Source organism: Nannospalax galili, unplaced genomic scaffold, assembly GCF_000622305.1.
Source record: "Nannospalax galili isolate Female #2095 unplaced genomic scaffold, S.galili_v1.0 scaffold445, whole genome shotgun sequence".
In the NCBI taxonomy this organism is placed as follows: Eukaryota; Metazoa; Chordata; class Mammalia; order Rodentia; family Spalacidae; genus Nannospalax; species Nannospalax galili.
The window spans coordinates 1,154,238-1,163,655 of NW_008354184.1; the positions used below are offsets into that span (position 1 = coordinate 1,154,238).

The 9,418-nt window shown below is 51.9% G+C and overlaps 1 protein-coding gene across 2 annotated transcripts in view; it reads left to right on the top strand.

Moving 5' to 3' along the window:
* The first annotated feature begins 285 nt into the window (after positions 1 to 285).
* Positions 286 to 9,418, top strand: part of Sun2 (Sad1 and UNC84 domain containing 2) — a 19,203-nt gene continuing 10,070 nt past the window's right edge. The window contains exons 1-7 of one of the 2 annotated variants that reach the window (XM_008851244.3): positions 286 to 533; positions 3,088 to 3,243; positions 3,997 to 4,187; positions 4,346 to 4,486; positions 5,449 to 5,544; positions 5,884 to 5,977; positions 7,865 to 7,941. In XM_008851244.3, coding sequence (XP_008849466.1) covers positions 3,122 to 3,243; positions 3,997 to 4,187; positions 4,346 to 4,486; positions 5,449 to 5,544; positions 5,884 to 5,977; positions 7,865 to 7,941 — 721 coding nt within the window. In that variant the 5' untranslated portion in view covers positions 286 to 533; positions 3,088 to 3,121. The remainder of the gene's footprint in view (positions 534 to 3,087; positions 3,244 to 3,996; positions 4,188 to 4,345; positions 4,487 to 5,448; positions 5,545 to 5,883; positions 5,978 to 7,864; positions 7,942 to 9,418) is intronic. The other variant, XM_008851245.3, reaches the window with a different exon arrangement.

Here is a 9,418-nt window from a genome sequence, read left to right on the forward strand (position 1 = left end):
GGAGCCGGGAGAGGGTGGATAAGGCGCTCGTGGAGAGGCACCCGAGGGCGCGTTCCAGGCTTTCAGGCCCCGCGGCTTCAGTGCGCAGAGCTCCCTCCCGAAGCCGAGAGGGCGCACTCTCCCCACACCTCCCACGCGTGGACTTCTCTGGGCTGGGTGCTCGGGGCCGCGGGGCCCACGGGGAGGGCGGGGCGAGTCGGAGCCTTTGTGTTCAAACCGGCCAATGGGCTTTGGTAAGGGGCGGGGCCTTTTGGAGGGGTCTGGCCAATGGGCTGCGGTCTGTCAGCGTTGACTGACAGGCGCACACATACACACTCGGCCACGCGCGCGCCGCCCGGCCCCACTCGCGCAGCGCGGGCCTTCGCCGGCCGCATTGTCCGTCGGCCGATCACGCCACGTCCCGTGTCTCAGCTCTCGGTGCGTCGGAGCCCCGGACCCGATCCCCGCTACGGCCCAGCGCCAGGCGCCCCCCTTGGGACCCGGACGCAGAAAGGGGGCGCGCCCAGCCGCGGACGGAGCAGCCGCTGCAGCAGGTAAAGAAAGTGCTGGGCCGCCGCGGCCCGGGCGCGGCCTGACCCCGGGGCACCTCAGGCTTGGCGGCCGGGCCGGTGCGCCAGGCCTGCGCCCTCCATTCCGGGCCAGGATGGGCCCCGCTCCAGCCCCCGCCCGGCGAATGCCCCTGGACCAGCACGATCGGCCGGAGGCCGGCGCCCTGACTCATCCGCGGCCCCCGCTCGCGGCCGGCCGCCACTGGTCAGCCAGGAGGGCGGTGTCTCCGGGCGGGACTTCCCCGGAGGCGAGCTGAGAGCCAGCCGCCCCAAACCGGCCCAGGACAGTGCCCCTGGCCGGTTCCGGACACTGGCAGTTCCCTGCTTTGCGCCCCTCGCCGCCTTTCAGAACTCTGGGTATAGGAGAGAAGTCCATTTTCAAAGCTCAGTTCTAAGACAACAAAACCAAAACAATAACAAAGCCAGTGGGAGCCGGAATGTGACTTAGAACCCTGGGCCAGGAAGGCGCAGCTTTGGCCTGCCGGGGGTGAGCGCCTGGAGCACTTTGCAGGTCCCACGGGAAGTGGAGTGGAACTGTCTGTGCCCCGGGAGTGGAAATGTCACGTGTAAGAGCCCCACGATCTAGGCCAAGTCTCCCCCGCTGCTTGCAATTGTGATGGGGACAGAACTGAGGAAAGGGTGTCTTTTATCCCTGAAGCGGGAAGGATGTTTTAGTTAAGGGGTTTGTAACTGATTGTGGGGTTTGGGAGAGTGTCAGTGCTTAATGTGCAGAAGACTTGAGATCCTAGGGGCTCACTTCCTACTTGGGGAATACAGTGACAACATCTTTATCATCTTGTGAAACCTGGACAGCCGCTGTGGTGAACTGTTTTTTGACAACAGGATGCTGCATGAAAGACAGCAAGTAAACAGCTCCCCGAATGCTGGGAGGTAGCCGAGTGTGTTCAGCGCCCCACCTTCCTACCTCCTCTGAATGTTTAGTCTTGCCAACAGCAGGGGCAAGGGTACTGTGTAAACATGTTACATTGTTTCTGCCCCTAGCAAGGCTTCAGCTGCTGCAGCAGGGCAGGGGTTAAGAGGAGGAGGAGGGTGTGGGCATCTAGAGCTGTCAGGTGGGGGCAGCAGTCATGGGGTGGAACTTACCTTATAAGGAGCGGAATACAACCCAGGACCCAGGCCAACTTCCTGCTTTGGCTACTACCCTTTACCAACACCAGCTAAAGAGAGGGAGGGATGCCAGATGGGCATCCCACCTGGGAAGATGCCAATTAGCCCAGACAGGAGACTACTTGTCTTTCTAGCTGGATGAACCTGACCTTCTGGTTTCCATGGTCTGGGTTTGGACCAGTAATATCAAAAGTCAGTGTGGACCAGTAATATCAAAAGTGATACAAAGTCACAAAGTACCCAGAACTCTTGTAGGGGTTTAAGATGTAACAGTTATTTTGTAATGCCTGCTGGTCAAGGTGCTACAAAGACACTGCTCACATGAGTTATCTGAGATTTGGAACTGGGATTTCCAGAGCTGAAGGGCTACAATTAATCTTCCTCCTGTGGGGAAATGCTGCCTTTGGCCAGGTCTTGTCTTTTCTTTTTGGCCTCCTTATCAATTTACCCAGGTGGTGACCACCCTGTAGGCCAGACTGGCTGTAACAGTATAATGCAGCACCACCTTCCGTGTTAGTTAATGTTAGTTGTGTAACCACATAGTTTACAGCCCTGTTCCAAGTGCATACACATCTCACGTTCCTAAAAAAACTTGCAAACTTCTCGGTGGAGTATAAATGCTCCATGCCCTGTGAGATCTGAGCTCAGCTCTGGCTCTATCACCTACAGATTAGGTGATGTGGGGTAAGTTACCCCTCATTTTTCTGGGTTCTTCCCTTGTAGTTGGGAGTGATGATGGTCCTCTTGTTTGTCAGGCTCACTAATGGATATGAAAGGGGCTGGGCAGCCAGTAATCATTTATCACCATTGTCACATCAGGATATCGCAGCACAGTACACTGAGGGGCTGCAGAATATGAGCCCAGCCATAATGTCAGTGGGAAGGATTTCTGTAGTCAGGATATGACTGGGGCCCTGAATCAGTGTGACTCAGAGAAAGGAAAGGGAATCATGACCCTCGGAAAGGGAGAAGGTAGCATGAGGCTAGACAACTGTAGCGAGAGATGGAAGCACGGGATGGTGGGGCTAGAGGGCACAAGTCAGGCAGCAGTGATCAAAAGCATTGTCTAGCACCCACCAGGTGCCTGTCATGTGTCAGAGTATCTGGTGCACATCAGAGGTTGAGCAAGGCTCAATTCTGGCTCCCAGGAGTTCAGTGCCAAGGAGGATACAAGTAACCTACAAATTAGGAAACCTTGTAGAAGGAGCCATGGATGAGACTCTTGAGTCCTAAGCAAACCCCCAAGAGAGATGGCAGTCAGGGGTGAGGGGTAAGAGATCCCCACAGCACTTGGCTACTTCGCCTGAATGCATAGTGAATCTGTTCTCTGCAGCGAGGCAGTGCCAGTATCTCTTCTCTGGGGACAGGCTGGGACAGCCCCACCCCTTACATGTTGTCTTTTTCCCTTAAGTCTTTCTTCAGAAGGGTCCCCATTCCACCTCATCATGTCAAGACGAAGCCAGCGCCTCACACGCTACTCCCAGGGTGATGACGACGGCAGTAGCAGCAGTGGAGGGAGCTCAGTGACAGGAAGCCAGAGCACCCTGTTTAAAGACAGTCCTCTCAGGTAGGAACAGGGAAGCACCACAGCTCCACAGAGCAGGTGACTCTTCCTGTTGCCACCTTTGTGAGAGGAGAAGAGAAGCCAGTGTTTGATCAAGAAGGTTTTGCCTTTCTTTTTACTTGTGAAGATGCTAGTACCCAGTACCCTGCCTTCACCCACTGTGAGCAGAGGCCACCCTACCTCAGGTTTAGAGAACAGGAAGTGGGGAGAGACATCCTCAAGCAAAAGTCAGGCCGGAAATGCTGAAGATGTAAGCTGGGCTCCCAGCACCCTTGTGCTCTGAATGGGTGTGGCAGTCCAGCCACCCTTCCCAGGCCAACATCTCAAATCTCACTACCTGTAGGACCTCAGCATCTGGTCAGTGGCTCAGGGCAATAGTGCCTGGTCATCCTGTCTCCTTGCAGCCATATGAGGCCCCAAGGCTCTGGCTACCTCTGGAGGCCAGGTCATGTTTGTCCAGGTTTTCTGTGAGTTGTAGAAACTAATCCCACTAAGAAACATGGGGAAACCTTTGGCTTTGAAATTAGAAAGCCCATTGAACTCTGGCCCTATCTCTTAACTGATGAGCTTGCCTATTTCTGGTGAGATTCAGTGATACCGGGAGCAGAGAAAGCACCTGCCCTGGGAGGTAGTCAGGAGTAGATAGGGTTGTTGGTTGCCTGGCTTACCCACACACAGGGAGGCTGCCAGGGCTGTTGGCTTCTCCTTGCTGGCTGGACTCACCTCCCTGCCTCTCTCCTCGTGGCTGTCCCACAGGACCTTGAAGAGGAAATCCAGCAACATGAAGCACCTGTCCCCAGCACCACAGCTGGATCCCTCCTCTGATTCCCACACCTCCTACTACAGCGAGTCTGTGGTCCGGGAGTCCTACATAGGCAGCCCCCGGGCCGCGTCCCTTGCCAGGAGTGCCCTCCTCAGTGACCGCCTGCAGAGTGAGCCCTACTGGAGTGAGTATCCTAAACCTTCCTCCTAGAACTTGGTCTCCAAGCCCCTCCCCTCTCAGTGTTCCTAAGAGGCTCCTCAAAGCATGTTCCTTGGAGCACCCTTCAGTCCCAAGCCTAACAAGGCTGTGGGAGGCCCAGCAGAGCCCTGTCCCCCCTGCCAGGTGAGGACCTGCGGATGAGGAGGAGAAGAGGCACAGGCGGCAGTGAGAGCAGCAAGGCCAATGGACTCACTACAGAGAAAAAGACCTCAGAGGACTTTTTCGGCTCTTCCTCGGGCTACTCCTCCGAGGATGACTTCGCAGGTAGGTGTTGCCTCCCCCATCCCATGTAAGCAGATTCCTGGACTGCAGGGGACTAAAGGCACCCAGATAGCATGAGATGACTTCACAGTGGTGGACACTTCATGGCCTCACTAAAAACTGGGAATAGGCCTGGAGAGATGGCTCAGCGGTTAAGAACTCTGGCTGCTCTTGCGGAGGACCTGGGTTCAGTTCCCAGCACCACATGGTGGCTAACAACTGTCTGTAACTCCAGTTCCAGGGGCTCTGATGGCCTCTTCTGACCTCCATGGGCACTGCACTTACCTACATACAGGCAATGCACTCATACACATAAAATACAAATAATAATAAAAAATATTTTTTAAAAACTAGGAATAGAGTTCAGTAGTAGAGTGCTTGCTAGCAAACATGAGACCCTGGGCTCAGTCCCCCGTATGTGTGTAGATTTACTGGATGTCCCTCCTGCACCCAAGCTCACTCTGAGTCTGGCCTGAGTGGCCGCTCACACAGGACTGTGTGCCCTTATCTGTCCGACCCTCCTTCACTAGTCTATGAGTGACCAGGACCACACCGCTGTGTTTTGGGCAGTTTAACCTGCATAGTCAATGCACAGCAATTCTGTTATATGCAGGAGTGATTGCCCTGTTTGGTTCTAAACAACTATCTGAGGGACTGTCAGCGAGGAGACAGACAGAAAGGAATAAAATGGCAGTGACTGTGGATATAGCTCAGAGTTAGAGCACTCACCTAGCAAGCCCTAAGTTTAATCCCCAGCACTGAAGGAAGAGAAAAAAAAAATCAGAAACCTCCCATTTCATCCCTTCAAGACCTGTGTGCAGGGCCAGTTTGACACTGTGGCCTAGGATGTGAAGAAAGAGGGTGGGTGGTCTCAGCCCAAGAAGATACCAGGTTCCACATCTTGAGGCTCTAAAGGAAACAGTGAGAGAAAGGAGCTGAGCTGGTTTTCTTCCTCTTCCCTGCAGGCTATACGGACACCAACCAGCACAGTTCAGGGTCAAGGTTAAAGAGTGCAGCATCTCAGGCAGGCTCTCTTGTCTGGATGCTGGTTACTTTCCCAGGTGGGTGCTGGGTGTGCTTGGTTACTTTCACTCTACAGTAGTCACTTCTTACTGTGTCGGTGATTGGGCACTCATTTCAGAGTCTGAGAAGGCTTGTTCTGGAATAATCACTGGGAGTCAAGAGCTGTGAGAACTGCCTCACTGGTGTGGGAAGGAGCAGCTGCAAAGCAGGACAGGACGTGGGAAGACTGGGTTGGTGGGCTTGAACTGGGCCACCATAGAATGGGACAGAAGGGGCCTGGCAAGGGACTGTTGAAGTGGGGCAGGGGAAGACCACAGATGGGGACAGGGTGGTGTGCTAAATATGACCAAGTCTTAGGCTTAATGGCCACTTTTCAGGTCGGCTCTTCAGTCTTCTCTATTGGTGGGTTGGCACCACCTGGTACCGCCTGACAACAGCTGCCTCCCTCCTGGATGTTTTTGTCTTAACGAGGTGAGCCTCAATGATGAATCTGAAAGACCTGGTACCACAAGGCATGATAAAGCATCTAAGCCAGAATGTGGTCCTTGTTCCTTGGAATGTTTCCCCAGTCTACATGTAGCTTTTATTTTATTTTATTTATTTTTTCTTTTATGTGTATGAGTGTATTGCCTGCATGTATGTGAGTGCACCTGTGTCGTGCAATGCTGTGGAGGTCAGAAAAGGGCTTCCCATTCCCCTGGAACTGGAGTTAAGGACGGTTCGTAGCTGCCATGTGGGCGTTGGGAATCGAACCCCAGTCCTCTGCAAGAGCAGTCAGTGCTCTTAACTGCTGAGCCATCTCTCCAGCCCCATAGCTTTTATTTTAAAAAATATTTTATTATTTTTATTTTATGTGCATGAGTGTATTACTTGCATGTATGTAAGTGCACCACAGAAGTCAGAAGAGGGCACTGGAACTGGAGGTGCAGACAGTTTTTAGCTGCCATGTGGGTGCTGGGAACCAAACCTGGGTCCTCTGCAGGAGCAGTCAGTGCTCTTAACTGCTGAGCCCTCTCTCTAGTCCCTACATGTGGCTTTTATAAGTGAGCCAGGAGTGATGTCCCCAAGCCATTCCTGCCCAGCAGAGAAGCGCTTAGGTTGGTTTCCTCCCTAACTGATAGCCCTTCTAGCAGGACTTTGGCACACAGGTTCTTACTTTTGCTTGAATCCTTAAGAACCAAGGCCACCCAGCCCAACCACTTCTGAGACTCAGAAGAGGGAGAAAGCAGGGCTTTGTTCTCACTGGCAAACCTTTAGATGCTAACCCAGAAGTAGGGTTGCCAGAAGTCCTGTGACAGTCTACATTCCAGAGTTCTCTTGCCTATGATCAGAAGCCACAAAGAGGCACTGTCTGAGGATGCTGTAGGGTCATCCCCCAAGCTCCCAAATCACCAGAACCAGGATTTGGGAACTTGTTCCTTGGGCAGAAAAAAAGACTAGACCAGGTTAGGGTTCCTCTGGCCATAGTCCAGTGATGCTGAGAAGGGCAAAGGCCAGTAAAGAGTCACCAAAGAACTCAAGAGAATCTGACAGAATTGAGTTTGAAGTCAGCCTGGGCTGCATATCAAGACCCTGTCTCAAAATACACATACATGTCGGGTGTGGTGGCGCACGCCTTTAATCCCAGCACTCAGGAGGCAGAGGTAGGCAGATCTCTGTGAGTTCAAAGCCAGCCTGGTCTACATAGTGAGTTTTAGAAGAGCTGGAACTACAGGGAGACCCTGTCTCAAAAAGACCAAAAAAAAAAAAAATACACATACATATGTACACACACATAAAAAAGGGGGAGGAAAGGAAGGAAGAGAGGGAGGAAACAAATTGTGTAGGTAGCTACCTAGCCTATATTTGCTTGCTTGGAGGATGTTTGTGTTACTAAAAGGGTTATATTTTTCAAATACCACAGTTTGTCATTAATCACTATAGATCCAAAAAACCAGGGCTGGAGAGATGGAGGAATTAAGAGCAAGTACTGCTCTTGAAGAAGACTTAAGTTTGGTTCCCAGCACCCACATCCGGTGTCTCACAACCACCTGTAACTCTAGCTCCAGGGGATCTGACACCCTTTTCTGGCCTCCTCTGGCACCTGCATTCATATGCATAAATCCACATACAGACACAAACACATATATGTAATTTTTAAAAACTTAAAAAAAGAATTCATAGAGCCAGTTTTTCCATATCACTCTTAAGACCTGCAGGTGACATTCTAGTGTCTGACCTGGCCCTGGTCCCATGGAAGCTCAAGGGTACACCCCTTAACTCTAGTTCAGGACTCTAGAAAAATCCCAAGGGACTTGCTGGGTGGAGCATGGAGGCTCAGGACCCTTTTCATGTCTGCCTTCTGTCTGTCCTCCCGAGGTCCAGGCGCTTCTCGTCTCTGAAGACTTTCCTGTGGTTTCTGCTGCTCCTGCTGCTCCTGACCGGCCTGACTTATGGTGAGCAGGGGCTGAACAGAGCGAAGCCCCAGAGGCAGGGGCAGGATGTGGCAGATGTTAGGCTAACAATCAAGGGTGCTTCAAACTAACCTTTCCACTACCCCACCCCCACCCCAAGTCCTCCACTGACTCATGCTGCCTGCTCTGAGGGTGTCCTAGGGCAGAGGGGCAATGCTCTCACCTCTGGATGTTGCAGCCTAGCTGTAGTGCAGCTCACCTCTGGGAGGAACACACCCTAGGACAGCCACTTGGGTAGCAAGCAGGAACTCTGAGCTATTATTAGCAGCAGTCATTTTCCCTCCATTCCAAATCAGGACATAGTCTGTGTGAGTGGATTGTTTTTATAAGATCAAGTGAAATCTTTAGCTGTCTTTAAGCTAAAAGCTGTGTAATAGAAAGAAAGAAAAAACACTTTCAACACCCAGAGACTCACCCGCTGTTTGCCTTGTTGCTGTCATGGGACTTTGTCTTCTTTGCTTCTTGTGTTCTGCCTCTCATTTCACTGTTTGAGCTTCCCATTTCATATGAGTTGGCTATTTAGCTCAAGCCTCACCTTTAATGATCACAGCAATCTTAGAACTAACAGCGATGCTTTTTTTTTCTTGAGAGAGAAAGGATTGGCTTTATAGGTTTGTATTTCTTTTATTAATAACAGGGTAGGACATTTTTCCAACGTTGGTTTCCTTCTTGTTTCCTGTTACAAGAACAGCTTGGTCATATCCAGTGGAAACTGGGCATCACCCTTATAATAATAATAATAATGGCCCTTTATGATCACAGAGCATTTATCCAGCCAGTACTTTCCCAGGTATCAGCTCAGCTTATTCTGAGCTTCATCATCACTTCATGGGGTTGATAGACAGTGTCACAGTCTGGGCTGGTAGGTGTTTGAGTAGAGAGGGTGGCGAATGCTCAGGGAATGGAGGTGGGGCTGAGTCTATTCAGACTCAGGCCTAGTAGCTGTGTATACCCCCTCCTCATGTCCCATATATATGCATTATAAAAGGTGGCTCCTGATTCCAGCTGTCTGTAGCTGCAGGCTTATGCCTTGGTTCTGGGGCCTCGGTGTGCCATCTTACAGTGGGTGCTGTGTTTTCTTGAGTGATGCTCAGCACTGGCATCACATAGAGCCACCTGGTGAGCTTCTGAGCCCACCCATGATTCATCCCACCCAGGCCAATTAACTCTTTCTGGACAGTGCAGCCAGAGGCTTGGAAAAACTCCCCAGGATATTACATAATGAGGCCATCGAGGGCCACTATCCGGGCTCCCATGAGGGTCCCTGCATTCCACCCCAGAGAATCCTTAGCTGATTAAAGAAAAGTGCTTTCAGCTGGGCGTGGTGGCACACGCCTATAGTCCCAGCACTTGGGAGGCAGAGGCAGGTGGATCTCTGTGACTTCAAGGCCAGCCTGGTCTACATAGTGAGTTCCAGGACAACTGGGGCTACAGGGAGACCCTGCTTCAAAAAAACAAA